Source organism: Mobula hypostoma, chromosome 17 (assembly GCF_963921235.1).
Source record: "Mobula hypostoma chromosome 17, sMobHyp1.1, whole genome shotgun sequence".
In the NCBI taxonomy this organism is placed as follows: domain Eukaryota; kingdom Metazoa; phylum Chordata; class Chondrichthyes; order Myliobatiformes; family Myliobatidae; genus Mobula; species Mobula hypostoma.
This window is the reverse complement of record NC_086113.1, coordinates 33,134,099-33,152,289: the sequence shown is the minus strand read 5'-3', so window position 1 is coordinate 33,152,289 and position 18,191 is coordinate 33,134,099. Positions and strand designations below refer to the sequence as shown.

Below are 18,191 nucleotides of genomic sequence, written 5' to 3'. Positions count from 1 at the left end.
GAGGGAGGAGAACCGGAGGGAGCTGATGGACGGGTAAGGTGAAAGTGGGAAATGGTGAAGGGGGGACACTACCAGAAGTTCGAGAAATCAATGTTCATGCCATCAGGATGGAGGGTAGAGGCTACCCAGATGGAATACAAAGTGTTTACTCCCCTAACCTGAGTGTGGCCTCATCACGGCAGTAGAGGAGGCCATGGACTGACATGTCGGAATGGGAACGGGAAGTGGAATTAAAAGGGTGGCTGCTGGGAGATCCCACTTTTTCTGACAGACGTAGTGTAGATGCTCTATGAAGCAGTCACCCAACCTACGCCAGGTCTCACCAATATACAGTTGTCCACACCGGGAGTACTGGCTACAATAGATAACCCAACAGGCTCACAAGTGAAGTGTCACCTCACCTGGAAGGACCATTTGTGGCTCTGAATGGTAGTAAAGGTGGTGGTGTAGGGGTAGGTGTAGCACTTGTTCTGCTTACAAGGATAAGTGGCAGGAAGAAAATCAGTGGAGAGGGACAAATGGACAAGAGCTCATGTAGGGAGCGATCCCTGCAGAATGCAGAAAGCGGCGGGGGTGGGGGGGGGAGGGAAAGATGTGCTTGCTGGTGGGATCCCATTGGAGATGGCATAAGTTATGGAGAATCACGTGCTGGACGCGGAGGCTGGTGGGGTGGCGGAATGATGGTGTGAGGGCAGACGTGCTTGAAACAGAAGAGATGTGATTTAAGGCAGCATTGATGGTGGAGGAAAGGAAGTCCCTTTCTTTGAAGAAGGAGGCCATCTCCTTAGTTCTGGAATGAAAAGCCTCATCCTGACAGCAGATGTGTTGGAGATGGACGAATTGAGAGTAGATGGTACTGTATTTTTACAGGTAATAGGACGAGAAGAGGGATAGTTCTGGTAGCTGTGAGGGAGAGTGGGTTTATGATAGATATCAGTAGATAAGCTGTCTGCAGAGATAGGGACAGAGAGATTGAGAAAGGGGGGGAGAAAGGTCGGAAATGGATCAGATATATTTGAGCGCAGGGTGGAAGTTGGAGGCAAAGTTGATGAATTTGACGAGTTCCACATGGTTGCAGGAAGCAGCACCAATGCAGTTGTCGTTGCAGCGTAGGAAAAGTTGGGGAGTGATATCACTGTAGACTTGGAACATAGACTGTTCCATGTAGCCAATAAAAAGGCAGGCATAGCTGGGACCCATGCAAGTGCCCATGGCTATACCCTTTGCTTGAAGGATTTAGGAGGAGCTGAAGGAGAAATTATTGAGAGTGAGGACCAGTTCTGCCAGATAGAGGAGAGTGGTGGTGGAGGGGAACTGGTTGGATCTGGTGACTAGAATGAAACAGAGAGCTTTGAGATCTTCCTGATGGGGAATGGAGCAGTATTAAGGACTGGAGATCCATTGTGAAAATAAGATGATCAGGGCTAGGGAACTTGAAATCATTGAAAAGATCAAGAGCGTGTGGAGTGCCACAGATGTAGGTAGGAAGGGACTGAACCAGAGGAGGATAAAACTGAGCTGAGGAATACAGATTTGACGAGACAGGAACAAGCAGAAACAATGGGTCTACCTGGACAGGCAGGTTTGTGGATCTTGGGTAGGATGTAGAAACATGAGGTGCAGGGTGAGGGAACTACGAAGTTGCTGGCAGTACATGGGAGATCCCATAGAGTTAATAAGGTCGGTGATGGTGCGCGTAACAATGGCCTGGTGCTCCTTAGTGGGGTTCTGTTTGAGGGGTAAGGAAGAGGAAGTGTCTGACCATTGTCGAGTGGCCTCAGCATGGAAGATGTCAGCTCGTCAGACTACTACAGCACCTCCCTGATCTGCAGGTTCGATGGTGAGGTTAGGATTAGTACAGAGAGAGTGGAGAGCAGAGCGTTCGGAATGAGTGAGGTTGGAATTGGAGAGACAGGTGGTGAAGTTGAGATGGTTGATATCTAGTCAGCAGTTAGCGATGAAAAGATTCACAACAGGCAGAAAATCAGAGCGGGGTGTCCAGGAAGAAGAGAAGGGTTGAAGACGGGAGAAGGGGTCACCAGTGAGGGCTGGAAAGTCCTTGCCAAAGAAGTAGGCACAGAGGTGGAGATGGCGAAAGAAGAGCTCAACATCGTTGTGGGTGTAGAAGTCACTGAGGCGTAGGCGCAGGGAGACAAAGGTGAGGTCCATACTGAGGACGGAACATTCTGCCTCAGAGAGGGGAAGGTCAGAAGGTATGGTGAAGACTCAACACGGACGAGAGCTGGGATCAGAGAGGGGAAGGGGGCTTGGTAGTTTCAGAAGAGAGGGGAAAGTTGGGGAGGTCAGGGAAGGAGGGGTGAGAGGAAGATGGAGTCTATGAGGACCCAAGATCTGGCACTGGGACCTGAGGGACACGGGATTGCAGAGTGGTGGTGATGGGAGGGGTGATGGGGAATCCAGCAGCAGCGCAAAAAGTCCCAGCCTGAATTTTATAAGGTCTCTTAAAGGCATTGCAGAATAACAATTCTCATACATATGTTTTTCCACTTGTCTTACATTGCTTTCAACAAAAATACGTTTCTGTTTCTTGCTTCTCATTCCCTTCCTTGAAATCCCAAGCAGCCATCCATTCCCCCATTGCCTCCACAGTTTAAAGAGTGCATTCATTTCTTAGTCTTCTTCACCATAAAATGCTGCAGTTCTTTTTCTAGCATGGCAACATTCTAACACTGATCACTTGAAATCATCATGGCAAGTCAACAAAACAGTTCACCAGATAGAAATGCCTTATTAAAATGCGAACTTCTCTGAGCATAAAGTATTTTTATTTACCATGTATAATTGTATAATGTAGCAGTTTAAAGAAAGGAAAATGTAAATCTGTTTTTTTTTGTTTACCAATCAGCTTTGCTTTTTGACACTTTTAACTGCTATTTTGCCAGGCAATTCAGTGTTCGACAACTCATGTAGACTACAGCCAGGCCATCATCCATTGTTACAGAAGATAATAATAGAACAGGTAATCTTTATCCCTTTGGTATCTGAAAAAATATATAGGATGTTTGATGACAATGATGAAATCTGAATCTTTATGTCTTTCAGAAGCGTATGGTTTCTATATGTTGTGTGCTCATCTAAAGACTTCATTTTAGTGAAAATAATTGCACACCTTGAAAATACAGAGCTTATTTTGAACTACACCTAGCACATGATCCGCAGCTCGCTAAGTATAGAATATTAATTACTCTCACTGCAAATTATTTGAATCCTAACTCCAGGCAGTTTCCGCAATGTCTTTCTAATCCATTTATATATTAAATGACATTGTGTAGCAGCCAACAGCTAAAATAATCACAACATACTATGGACAGAACGATGACTAAAAATAGGAGAATTCTCAAACATAAATTAAATAGTCAATTACTACCTGTAGGTCTTGGAATGAAGACTTCTCTCTGTGTTGATTGTAACTAATTAATGTCCAGAATTTGCGCCAAAGGTACGCTAAAAGGCAAAGGCTGCCTCCTATCCAAAATGATTTTGCTTTGCAAAATAAATCCATTGCTCATGTAAGGTAATTTTGCATCATGAGTACTTCAGGTATAAATATTTGTATTTGCTCCTAATTAAAAGAACATTATGTAGCTTCAATGAAGCACGTGTATGAAGTAGTCTCTCTGAAAAGTTATGCAGCTGAAAGCAAGCAGAAGTTGCCAAGAGCTGTACGTAAAAGGAAAAAAATGCATTGGGCCTATAGCAAGTCTAAAACAGGTGCCGAGAAAGATGTGTTAAGCAATTCTCAGCGTGTCATTTTGATATGCTACTCCGAAGCATGTGGATGTACTACAACACCATGCACAGGAAACATACTGGAGACTACGGCGTTGCTTAGGAGTGTTATATATGCATGCTTCAGACCCAGGGTGTCGGTGCTCGGGCTGCGCTGAAAAAAATGGTTCTGTTTAGCAAAATTCCTAACTAAAAATTTACAATGCTAGAATTGTATCCATTAAATTTGCTCAGGAGTTACACAGGTACCTATTATACAGGCTAATCTTACAAACCCTTTCCTACTTTAATCTATCTAAAATTGGACTAGCAGTTGGAGGAGGTGCATAACATTAACACTCAAATATGGGAAGATGTATTGTGTCTAAATATAAGTGAATAAAGCATGTCATACAATGCATGTTAGCTATAGTGACATTTATATGTTAGCTATAGCCTTCCTGACAACCTGGAAAGCTAGGTTTTTTGATGACAAAGGAGTTTACATTTTAAAGGCTGGCTTCCTGTGTGCAATACAAATTTGTTTCGCAGCTTCGCTCTGTAAATGTCTGGCCGAGGGGCCTTGGTCTCCGCACTCACCTTTAGCTTGCCGCAAATATTCCGGCAGAACTGAGGAACAATTTTATGAGAAAGTCAGTGTGCAAAATTTCATCAAATTGTTCACACATCTATAGACAACCTTTGTGCCACTTAAGGATTCAGAGATACTGGTGTGACATAATAAAAGTGAAGCCTGAATTTCCTTGCACAATTTCCCAACGTTGCCTGAGCAAGCAAAGTTGAAGAGTTGAGGAGAATAGTATTAAGGAATAGGCTATGCAACCCCTTGAAGGTCCAGTCAGTTTTCTGGAGGGAAGCCCATTAAATACTAATTTTGATCTCTTCCAGTTCAGTATATTCCTGGCAACCAGGTAGCAGATTAAGGGACAGGCAGGAAGACATTATTTAAAGTATTTCTGCCACCTTTTTGCTGAATGAGGCCTCCTCTGTCTATTTGGTAAATGACACAATAAAAGTGTCTCGGAGAACAAAGGAGTCCTCTCGGTTGCCAGCCTATAATACTAAAATAGTTAATCGTTTGTTCTTTATGGAATCTTGCTCTATTCAAATTGCCTGAAACTTTCTTACAAAGCAATTATTCCTCCATAGTTCCTCAGTATCGTTAAAGTGTGTGAAATGCACTTTACTGCACAGAAATACTTTAAAAGGAGGTGGGAGGAGAAGATGGTGGCGCGACGCAGCGCGCGCAGCTCTCCGGTGAAATGATATCGTATTTGTAAGTAGGACGCCATGCACAATTCTGATTTGATGAAGACAGACGTGAGGAGCAGAGGAACCTCTGGAGAAATTTCTGAAATGCCCGGGTTGCTGCCGCTGCTACCGTGCGATCGAGAATCTCCAGAGGGAAGGCCCCAAAATCCCCAGCTTTGCCTGCTGCTGGCGACCGAGGCTGAGGTCGAAGCATTCTGTAGAGATAGTGCTCGGGACTCAGTGTCGGAGGGCTGATCAGAGCTGGAAGTTTTCGGCTGACTCAGAGTCGGACTGTGGTCGATCATGGCACGGAGAATTTTCTTCCTTCTCCTGTCTGCGTGAGATGTGGGATTTTGAGAGACTTTGAACTTTTTTACTGTGCCATGGCCTGTTCTTCATCAAGTTATGGTATTGTTACACTGTTGTAACTATATGTTATAATTATGTGGTTTTTGTTAGTTTTTCGGTCTTGGTCTGTCCTGTGTTTTGTGATATCACACCGGAGGAATATTGTATCATTTCTTAATGCATGCATTACTAAATGACAATAAAAGAGGACTGTGTGTTCTCATAATCTAATTGCATTAAATAAATGCAAATCGATTTCCCTATCTTTAAAGAAAAGCTAAACTTTACCTGCCCCCAGGATCTCAGCAATATTCAAAGCTATCCTTTGCCTGCCTACCCCATTTCTGCACTAACTTGTCATATATCAGTGTGTTGTTTTCCCGTTCACCTCACAAACTCCGACTGAGATTCATCTACTAGCACCATTAAACTTTCCTGGTGTAGGTTCTTGTCGCCTGGATTTCAGTATTATGTGCCTTCCAACCGACATAATAAAAATTATTTTGGTGTTTCGAAGGCTCATAATACTGAAAAAACCTGAAGAAGGTCTCAGCCTGAAATGTTGACTGTCTATTCATTTCCATGGATGCTGTCTTACCTGCATTTGGTGTGTGTTCCACATTTCTTTCCTCCTGCGGTCCGCGTTTCCACTGCCTACACCATCACAGCTGCACACATGGGGACTGAGAGAGGACCCGAACTGCAAGCTTTGTGGTCAGTGGGGTTCACTGGCACACATACTGTCTGAATGCAAAACAGCTTTAACACAAGGACAGTATAGGTGGCACCATGACAAGGTCCTACTGTCCCTTGTCAACACACTGGAGTGGCAGAGGTGGAAAAAGAGACCAGCTGGCAGAGAGGCAAACAGGGCAGTCATTTTCGTCAAGGAGGGGGCCACGCCAGTCTTATCAAAGAGGCCTGAATGCAATCTGCTGCAAACTGCCAGATCATTAGAGATGAGGGTTGATGTGTCACATCCTTCCTCCCATGGTACTGTGGTCCACCGAAGACAAGAAAATCATCCCAGTGAAGTTCACTGTACCATGGGAGGAAGGATACGAGGAGGCTCATGAGGGGAAGGCCCTGAAGTACCAGTCCTTAGTCCAGGAGTGAAGGGACAAAGGATGACAGTCGTGACTATTCCGCATGGAGCTCGGTTCTGGCAAGGTCAGCATGGAGGTTGCTGTCTGCTCTGGTCCTGGATGAAAAGAGCAAGAACCAGGCAGTTCGCAGGATAGTGGAGGAAGGAAGCAGGAAAAGCCTTTTTCTGGATGTGGAGCAGGCAAGAGGAGTTGAGCTGGAAGTCAGGAGCAGTGACTTGGCCAGCACTGCTGACCCGCCAGTTGGAGAGTGCAGTGGTTAAGGGTCGATACACTCTATGAAGGTTGGGCACTACCTGACAACATCTGCCCCTGGCCAAAGGCTACGGTTACCTCATCAGGTAAGAGAGCACCCCGGTGTATGATGCAAGGATTTCCAACCTTTGCAGACTTTCTCATGTTTACAATAAAAATACCTGACACACAAATGGTTTTTCTCCTTTTACAAATACTAAAAGGTTTTTTTTTAACTCCCTTTGATGCAATCAGTGTCCCTTCAATCCCTTTTACTTCCAATTGCCGAAAAACTAACTTTGGCAATTAGAATTACTTCTTAATTTGTTTTATCTCAGAAAGCCATTTTCTAAGATTTTCTTCAAAATCTGTCATAAAGAATAATTTATTTGATAACTTTAAGATCATTTATCTCCACAGCTATTTCACCATCTTATTCCAATGCATTACTAATGCATTTGTGAAGTTCTATTCCAAGACGTTCCAGAAGAATTAGTTTGCATATTAATATCATAAGCCACATGTTTTCTTAGGTTGGGTTCATGGAAGGTATCTCTCTGGGTTTGGCTGAATCAGGTCCTGCAGGGTTTGTGGTTTTGGGACTTAGTGGAACTGCTGAAAGTCTCTTACTGCATTGAAGAGTCAGGCATAGGCTAGACACATTCATGAAGATACAGAAAGCAAAGAAGAGGATTACTCTATTCAGTGCATTTATTTTTGAATATAAGTTTCCTTGAAATTAATTGTTCATAGACATAAGCCCCATTACAGGATTTGACCTCATAATCAGGGCAGCAACATATGAGTTCATAACAGTAATCCTGTTTTCTTTCTTAGATGAATGTAAAACATCTATTGCAAAATTTAAAAGAAAGATCTAAGGCATTCTCTGATTTATCTTCCATCTCCAAATTTATTCTTCAAAGGCCATTTATTTCACTGATGTTTGCAGTACCTTGCTGTGCACGATGTGCTACAACTGTTGACTACCCTCCAAATAATGCTTCATTCACTTCAGGATACCAAAACTTATGAACAGTGCTTTGCAAAAAGAGATTTATTTATAGTATGGAGGAAATATATGATGAAGCCCCATGGGACATGATTTGCTTTCCATAATTCACATTTCATTACCAAATCAGTCCCTCAGGGACTTATTTTCCAAGGCACTCTGTATTAATTAATTCAGAGGCTTGACAAGTTACTGCATACTGTAATTACAATTCGTAAACAAAGGACAAGGCAGACATTTAAAACCAACTTGCCTGTTTGCAGAGTGTATTACAGGTATTTCAGCTTGAGCTGAATGCAATCAGATCTTAGAGGCAACATGCAGGCTTCTTCAATTAAACTTATATTACTTTGGATTCAAACTATAAATGCTAGGGCTGAGGTGTATATTCAGGAATAAAGCTTACATCATCGTCCTCCGTGTTGCCATCTGGTTCACTGGTTTTTTCTTCCCAGAAATTCCTCATAGTTTCCACTCTTTCCAAGTAATGAAAGAAAGCCATTTTTCCTAACCTTCCACTGTTGGATCTCTTGTTGATTTCCTTCAATCTAGACACCTTCCATGATTTATTAGACTCGGTCAGCTTTATATCTTCGTACCTTCCCTGTTCGTGACCACCTTTCATGCTTCTTCCATAAATATCTCACTTTACTGGCTCACAGATGTTTCCTCTTTTACTCTGTGAATGAAAAAATAAACATATTTCTCTTGTTTCTGGCTAAACTTATTTAACACATTTTGATGCATGTAAAAAGTTCTCCTACATTCAAATACAAAGAAGTAAAACATCACCAATTTTCAATTGCAATTGGAATTTACACATACACACATATATACAGTGGCATGCAAAAGTTTGGGCACCCCTGGTCAAAATTTCTGTTACTGTGAATAGCTAAGCAAATAAAAGATGACCTGATTTCCAAAAGGCATAAAGTTAAAGATGACACATTTAATTAATATTTTAAGCAAGATTACCTTTTTATTTCCATCTTTTACAGTTTCAAAATAACAAAAAAGGAAAAGGGCCCGAAGCAAAAGTTTGGGCACCCGGCATGGTCGGCGCTTACTAACACCCCCTTTGGCAAGTATCACAGCTTGTAAATGCTTTCTGTAGCCAGCTAAGAGTCTTTCAATTCTTGTTTGGGGGATTTTTGCCCATTCTTCCTTGCAAAAGTCTTCTAGTTCTGTGGGATTCTTGGGCCGTCTTGCATGCACTGCTATTTTGAGGTCTATCCACAGATTTTCGATGGTGTTTAGGTCAGGGGACTGTGAGGGCCATGGCAAAACCTTCAGCTTGCGCCTCTTGAGGTAGTCCATTGTGGATTTTGAGGTGTGTTTAGGATCATTATCCTGTTATAGAAGCCATCCTCCTTTCATCTTCAGCTTTTTTACAGATGGTGTGATGTTTGCTTCCAGAATTTGCTGGTGTTTAATTGAATTCATTCTTCCCTCGACCAGTGAAATATTCCCCATGCCACAGACTGCAACACAAGCCCAAAGCATGATCGAACCACCCCCGTGCTTAACAGTTGGAGAGGTGCTCTTTCCATGAAATTCTGCACTCTTTTTTCTCCAAACATACCTTTGCTCATTGCAGCCAAAAGTTCTCTTTTAAGCAACACGCACAACACGCTGGAGGAACTCAGTAGGTTGGGCAGCATCCGTGGAAACGAACAGTCAACATTTCGGGCCGAGACCCATCATCAGGACTGAAGAGGGAACAGGCAGGGTCCCTATAAAGAAGGTCGGGGGAAGGTGAGAAGGAGAAAGCTGGTGTGTGCCAGATGAAAAACCAGTAAGGGTGCTGCCTGACCTGCTGAATTCCTCCTGTGTGTTGTGTGTGTTGCTTTGACCCCAGCATCTGCAGAGTATTTTATGTTGAAGTTCCATTTTAACTTCATCAGTCCACAGGACTTGTTTCCAAAATGCATCAGGCTTGTTTAGATGTTCCTTTGCAAAATTCTGATGCTGAATTTTGTGGTGAGGACGCAGGAAAGGTTTTCTTCTGATGACTCTTCCATGAAGGTCATATTTGTGCAGGTGTCGCTGCACAGTAGAACAGTGCACCACCACTCCAGGGTCTGCTAAATCTTCCTGAAGGTCTTTTGCAGTCAAACGGGGGTTTTGATTTGCCTTTCTAGCAATCCTACGAGCAGTTCTCTCGGAAAGTTTTCTTGGCCTTGCAGACCTCAACTTGACCTCCACCATTCCTGTTAACTGCCATTTCTTAATTACATTACGAACTGAGGAAGCAGCTACCTGAAAACACTTTGCTATCTTTTATAACCTTCTCCTGCTTTGTGAGCATCATTTATTTTAATTTTCAGAGTGCTAGGCAGCTGCTTAGAGGAGCCCATGGCTGCTGATTGTTGGGACAAGATTTGAGGAGTCAGGGTATTTATAAAGATTTTGAAATTTGTATCACCTGGCCTTTCCTAATGATGACTGTGAACAAGTCATAGCCCTAACAAGCTAAATAAGGTCTGAGACCTTGGTAATTTTGCGCACGACTTGCCTCACCCCATTCTCCCATTCTCCTGCTACCCCATTATGAACAGGGTCCTTCTTGTCCTCACCTACCACCCCAGCAGCTTCTGCTTCCAGCACATAACTCTCCATAAGTTTCACCATTTCCAACAGGATCCCACCACCAAGCACAGCTTTCCCTCCGCCTCCAATTTTCATGTTCCGCGGGGATCGCTTCCAACGCGACTCCCTTGTCCATTCATCCCTCCCCACTGAGCTCCCTACTAGGACTGATCCTTGCAACTGGACAAGTCCTACACCTGCCCCTACAGCTCCTCCCCCATGACCACTCAGGGACCCAAACAGTCATTCCAGGTGAGTCTTCACCTGTGAGTCTGTTGGGGGTCATTTACTGTATCAGCGATCCTGGTGTTGCGTCCAGTATATCAGTGAGACCCGGTGGAGATTGGTAGACCACTTAGCCAAGCACCTATGCTCAGTCTGCCAGAAAAAGTGGGATCTCCCAGTGGCCACCCATTTTGATTCTATTTCCCATTCCGACATGTCAGCCCATGACTACTTAATTCTAGTAAGTGATATTGGAATAGAATGACTCAGTGACTGTGATATGCACGAGAAATCAAAGAGCTGTATGATCATGAGTGTAATCTAAACATTGACCTAGGATTTTGGGTTCTCCATACCCATACCATCCACGTACCTATCCAAACTTCTCTTAAATGTTTTGAAATCAAGCTCAGATGCACCACTTGCACTGGCAGCTTGTTCAACACTCTCATGACCCTCTGAGTGAAGAAGTTTCCCCTCATGTCCCCTTGAAATTTTCACCTTTCACCCTTAACCCATGACTTCTAGTTGTAGTCCCACCCAAACTGAGTGGAGTAAGCCTAATTGCACTTACCCTGTCTATACCCCTCATAATTTTGTATACCTCTATCAAATCTCCTCGCAATTTTCTACATCTTATAGGAATAAAGTCCTAACCTATTCAAACTTTCCTAATAAGCTCAGGTCCTCCAGATCCTTGTAAATTTTCTCTGTACTCTTTCAACCTTATTTAGTTGGATAAAAATTAAAACACAGTTTTCATATCAAGTGTAAGAGAAGATAAAGTTTATAAAAGCTTCATATTGAACATTCTTATATTTTACAGATGCAACAACTAGAATTTTTGATTCGTGGCAGTGATTATAAAGATCTTGGATAGATAACTGTTAAAGTATAAATATTGGAAAGGCAAGTTAGTGATGGCAAGCTTATAGGGTTAGTAATGGTCAACAAAACCATTTAAAGAGTATTTATTGAATCCTGTGAGAACTTGTAACTTGTTAGTACTCATAAAAATAATCAGAATTGGATTGAAATGGAACGTACTTCTCCTGTACTAAAATAGAGCACATTATTGAGGAACTGGATTATGTTATGTCACTACCAACAGAGGAACTAGTCTCAGTACAGGTTTCTTTTGTTTTGACTCGGCTTTAGAGAATATTTTATTTTACCCATATCATCCTGTATCCAATGATGTCACTGAGCGAATTTTCCATCCATTAGCAAACTTTTCATAAACTACTATACAATTATGCAATCCACGATATGTTTTATCCCTGCTATGCAGAACATGATTGAGCTCAGTTTAACCAAATCTGGAGGGAAGAATGGAGTCAAGGTTGAAACAGGAACACAATGATTACTCAAATCGTGAGAGAAGCAATGCAAGCAACATGATAAAACTCATAGTTAACACTCCCTGAGCAAATCTGACATTCAAAAATGGGAGCAAAAATCTGTCTGTCCACAGGTGCTGCCTGACTTGCTGGGTTCCAGATTCCACCATCTGCAGTCTCTTGTGTCTCAATTCAGAAATACGATATTGGTACAATGGTATCGTTTGGATGTAGTAAAGGATTAGATGGGCCAAAGAGCCTGCTTCTGTGTTGTACTTTTCTATGACTCTAAACCGAGTTGTCAGCTGCAATGTTTGATCCCCACATCCGAGGTCTCAGTGATATTGAATCTACAGCAGTAGTTCAGTTCATTATTCATTATTTATCATATAATTATACTGAGATAAGAGAATGGCGCACTTTTGTATTCTTTTGGTAACTATTATTGATACTTCCAATGGGATGAAGGAATGTGACCACAGGAAAAGGACTGCCTAATACAGATTGATGAAACTTTTTTCACAAATAATTCCTGTCTCTGTCTCACTTTGAGTATATATCATCCATGCAGATTGTGTAAACAAACATATTTTTCTTGAATGCTGTTGCTTACTTGACTCATTACAGCTCCCAATCCATAATTCAGGAATCAATGAAGATTCACTTCTCCACTCTTCTTACATAAACCATAGATTCATGCTATTCTGTTTGGCAATTTCACTTATTGTTTTTCTTTTGGAACAGATACGTAGCATCAGTACTATTGCAGGGTCTGGAAGAATTCTAGCATTGTTCTATACCATAAGTTCAAGTTCATGTTTAATTATCATTCAGCCATTGAGGAATATAGCCAAATGAAACAGTGTTCCTCCAATGTCAAGGTGCAAAACACATTACCAACAGCACACAGTGCATACCAGACATAGAATGTATGGTTACAATACTAAAAAAACATACAATCACAAAGGAAAAAAGTAATATAGCCCAAGTCCCTGAGTGGCTTGTTCTTCAACCGAACAAGCACTGAGTGAACAGCAGAGGGCAGCATTGAGTGATACCACCCCCACCCCCGGAGGGCAGCACTAGCGGGAGGAGGCAGCCACCACCAAACACTACAGATTCCAACACACCTGCAGAGGCCTCTGCTCTCTCACATACTGTCACCAGTAGGGTTGCCAACTTTCTCACTCCCAAATAAGGGACAAAAGTAGCAGTCAAATATGGGACACTTGTGTTTACCCCGAGAAAGACTACCATGAACATAAAGCCTTGTGCGGGCACCTGTGTGGGCATGCATGATGTGCGCATATGTGACATGCGCATGGGCGTACGTGCCGATTTTTTTTCCACAAATCGGTTTTGGCTTAATCTTCCCAACTACACTGTATATACATTATTTCTACTTTATATAGGCTGTGTATTTATCATATCATTCCTGCTTTTACTATATGTTAGTGTTATTTTAGGTTTTATGTGTTATTTGGTATGATTTGGTAGGTTATTTTTTGGGTCTGAGAACGCTCAAAAATTTTTCCCATATAATTAATATGATAATTGCTTCTTCACTTTGCGCCATTTCGGCTTACGAATGGTTTCATAGGAACGCTCTACGTTAGCGGGGGAAATACGGGACAAGGGCGGTCCCGTATGGGACAAACCAATTTAGCCCAATATACGGGATGTCCCAGCAAATACGGGAGAGTTGGCAACCTTAGTCACCAGCATCTCTTCCCTGGGCGGCTGCAGCTGGCAGCACCATGGAAAGAGGGACTAGTCCTCACCACAACCGATGCAATGCAGCGCCCCCTGCTGTCGGTCTCACCAATGAACCAGCAAACCAGACTTGCAGCATTCCATACTACCAATGTCCCACAGGGCCGTGCGACCCTAATAATACTGTCCAAGACCATCACTGGCAACGTACGCCACCTCGGCACAATAATGGTACACAACAAGTCCCAGTAACAACACAACAATACACAGTGAGTCCAGCTCCATCACTATCGAACAATTCGCTGAACAACTCCCGCAGTACGTGATGTTCTTAATGTCCAGTAGTGACTTACAACCACAAAAAAGATGCAAAGATTGAATAATTACATCTTTGATTGGACCTGGAGTGGCCGCTGCATTGTGGTAAGATGAATTCTATCCAGTTTCCTTAATTTCACAATCGTTTTCTCCTTTATATGACTTTTATTAATTCATTTTTCAGGGCCTGTTCATTACTGGCAAGGAAAGCATTTATTGCCCATCTCCTATCGCCCAAGGCATTGAGCAGCTTGCATGATTATCTAAAAGTCAACTACATGGTGGATCTGATACCACATTCGAATGTTAGGGTAAGCATGCAGATATCCTCACTGAAGTTTTGTGGTTATTATCAAATAATGACAAATCACATTAAAATTTGAGATTATCAATTGAATTTAAATTACACAACTACATGGTGGGATTTGAACTCAGATTGTCATATTGCAATTGCTGTTATTCATTTGATAACTTAGCCATTGCATTACCATCATAACCATAAATTGTCTGGTTGCAAAATAAACTTAATATGTTACTACTTTCAATACAAATGCACTTTTCCTTCTTTTGAGCTTTATGTTGTGCTTGTGTGGGCATGTGAAAATTTCTCACAAAGATTTTTTTCTTCATTATTTGCATCTATTATTGCAGATTGTTGTATTATTATAGATTAAGTATCATCTTGATTGTTCAAAGATCTACAAACGTTGTACAAACCTGCCCATTGAACCTTGGTTTGAATATTTTCAGGGCAGAGCTGGACGCATACTTGATAGGTAGATAGGTGAAAGGTTATCAGGGGTAGGCAGGAATGCGGAGCTGTGGTTAGTCAGATCTTGCTAAATGATGTCACAAACTCAAGGGTCTGTGTGACATTCTCTGCTCTGAATTCATTCAATTTATCTCAGGCACTGAAGATTTAGGAAGAAAGGAATCCAAGGAGTGTGTTCAAATGCCTACTCAATAAGCTTCAAGACCTGGGCCTCAGTAGCTCCTTGTGCAATTGGGTACTCAATTTCCTCACTTGCCGACCCCAGTCAGTTCGGATTGGCAGCAACATCTCCTCCGCAATCTCCAACAGCACGGGTGCACCACAAGGCTGTGTGCTTAGCCCCCTGCTCTACTCACTGTACGTTTATGACTGGGTGGCTAAGCGTAGCTCCAATGCCATTTTCAGTCTGCTGATGACACCACTGTTAAAGACTAAATCAAAGGTGGTGTCCTCATCAGAGAGTCAGTGGTGGAGAGGATCAGCAGTTTTAAATTTCTCAGTGCTTTCATTTCGGAGGACGGACCTGTCTGGGCCCAGCACGTAAGTGCAATTACAATGAAAGTACAGCAGTGCCTCTATTTCCTTCAGAGTTTGTGAAGATTTGGCATGACATCAAAAAGTTCAACAAACTTCTATAGATGTGTGGTGGTACTGAAACACCAATACTCTTGAATGGAAAATCCTACAAGAAGCATCGGATATGGCCCAGTCCATCATGGGTAAAGCCCTCCCCACCATTGAGTACATCTACACAGAACGTTGTCGTAGGAAGGCAGGGACCCCCACCACGCAGGTCAAGCTTTCATCTCACTGCTGCCATCAGGATGGAGGTACAGGAGCCTCAGGACTCACACCACCAGGTTCAGGAACAGTTATTACCCCTCAACCTCCATAACTTCACTCAACTTCACTTGCTCCATCACCGAAAAGTTCCCAGCACCTATGGATTCACTTTCAAGGATTCTTCATCTCACGTTTCCATATCTATTGCTTATTTATTTATTATTATTCCTTCTTTCTTTTTGTATTTGCACGGTTAGTTGTTTCTTGCACACTGGCTGGGTGCACAGTTGGTGTGGTCTTTCATTTATTCTATGATGGTTGTTAGGCTGTTATGGATGTATTGAGTATGCCTGCAAGAAAACTAATTTCAGGGTTGTATATGATGACAGAAATGCACTTTGATAGTAAATGTACTTTGAACTTTGAAATGAATGAGCTTGTTCTGCCCTGCACCTGATCTGTGGCCCAGGGTTCCCTGGGGCTGAATCTGTGTCCCATGTGACAGCCTTGTATACATAGGGAGTTGTTTGGATGAGATTTCAAAAACACAATGAGAGCTAAAAGCATCACTCGCAGTAGTAAATAGGTTGAGCACCACCCTATTAGATCATGGCTGGTCGGTATTTTAACTCCCTGCAGACAGCTTGATTCCAATATCTTTAACATTTCATCAATCTTGGATTTGAAATTTTCCATTAACCTAGTCCCAGCAGCATTTCTGGGGAAAGTTCCAGAACTTCACTTCCCCCATTGGTGCTTCCTGTCATCACTTTGTCAACCTGTGATTTTAATGTTATTTCCTTTTTTCTAGACCCCAGAATGGAAATTGGTTTCTCTCTCTGTCCTAACAAATCTATTAAACATCTTAAATGCCTCAGTTCCATCAGCCTTTGAACAAAGTCTGTCCAATCTGTGCATCTACCTCCCAGAAGTTAACACATTTGGTGCCATTCTCAGTCGATGCAACAAAACAACACCAAGAAGGCAAACATTTAGCCAAGTTAAAGAAATAAAGAATTACCTTGGAAATACTGATGATCCTTTGAACTGATGCTGGAAGTAGGGCTTTCATGCTGTTTACTACCACATGCTGAATGGGATGAACCACGATAACTCAAGTATTGGGAAGTCCAAAATAGAATAGCTCAATGCAGCACTACAGCCATATTTTTTCCAAACAGAACGAGACTGATATGCGTTTATTGACTATGTGATTTCAGCTGTCCATACTGTCAACTGTATGGCGCCTGCAAAGTGATACCACGTAGCCAAGTATCTCAAAGTTCAAATTAAAGTTATTATCAAAGTACACATATATCACCAATTGCTACCCTGAGATTGATTTTCTTGCAACCATTCACAGTAGAACAGAGAAATACAATCGAATCAACGAAAAACTGCACACAAAGACTAACAAACAACCAATGTGCAAAAAAGACACATCGTGCAAACTGTACAAATAGATGGGTGGATGGATAAATAAATAAAGAAATACTGAGAACATGAGTTGTAGAATCCTCAGAAGCGAATCCATAAAGTAGCTGGAAATGGGATGCTGGTCTCAATGGGCAATGGAAGCGAACTATCTCATAACACTTATTAGGATGAGCTGAGATAGAGGTTACAAACTATGTACTAATAACTAAAATTAGTATAGATAGGCACTTACTGGTCAGTATGGACATTGTGGGCCAATGGGACTACTCCTATGCTGTATGGCTTTATGACTCTGAAAACTGAAACTCATACCTGCCTGCATATCTCTGTAAAGTAAAGGCATCCGTTAGTCTTGCGAGACCATGGACCTGCGCCTGGAAAGTCTTCACTCTCCAGGGCGCAGGCCTGGGCAAGGTTGTATGGAAGACCGGCAGTTGCCCATGCTGCAAGTCTCCCCTCTCCACGACACCAATGTTGTCCAAGGGAAGGGCATTAGGACCCATACAGCTTGGCACCAGTGTCGTCGCAGAGCAATGTGTGATTAAGTGTCTTGCTCAAGGACACAACACGTTGCCTCAGCTGGGTCTCAAACTCACAACCTTCAGGTCGCTAGTCCAATGCCTTAACCACTCGGCCATGTGCCTACATAACTGTACTGCTGTTCAGTTATCAATGAGAGAGAGGTAAAGAAATTCTTGAGTAGTGAATTATGTTCATAAATATTTTGGAACTTAAGGAGAACTAAACCCAGTTATTACACAATTATTTGAGCTATACTCTTTCTGAACTGAATTAGCAATTAGAATTCATCAAACATGGTTGAAATTTCCTCCGTCAAGGAGGAAATACAGAAACCTGAAAATACACGCTCGGTTGTCAGGAACAGCTTTTTTCCCCCTGCATCATCAGATTTCTGAATGGATGATAATCTCATGAACACTACCTCACTATCTTTTTGCCCCCATTTTTGCACTGCACATTTAATTTAACCTTTTGATATATATTTATTGTAACTTACAACATTTCATTATTCTGTACCACGATGTATTGCAGCTGCAAAATAAGAAAATTTCACGACACATGCCAGTAATATTAAACCTGATTTTGAATCTAAAAGTAGTCAAGTAAAGGGAAGAACTGCTCTGAATTTACAAATTATGGAAGTCAGGTAAAAAAGTAAGAAGTAAGACAGAAACGAAACGAAACTCATGATTAAAATATCTTTGTGGAATTGATTAGAAAAATAGCATCTGTTTATAATGGCTACATTGTTGTCCAATCAGCAATATGGCAATAACCATATTGTAAGGAAAATG

At 42.1% G+C, this 18,191-nt stretch overlaps 1 protein-coding gene across 1 annotated transcript in view; it reads right to left on the bottom strand.

Annotated features, from left to right (window-relative positions):
* LOC134357922 (myosin light chain kinase 3-like) overlaps positions 1-18,191 on the bottom strand; it is a 207,110-nt gene that overhangs the window by 131,307 nt on the left and 57,612 nt on the right. Inside the window, exon 2 of the mRNA XM_063069700.1 lies at positions 8,105-8,377. Within this exon, the coding sequence (XP_062925770.1) occupies positions 8,105-8,323 (219 nt within the window). The 5' untranslated portion in view covers positions 8,324-8,377. The remainder of the gene's footprint in view (positions 1-8,104; positions 8,378-18,191) is intronic.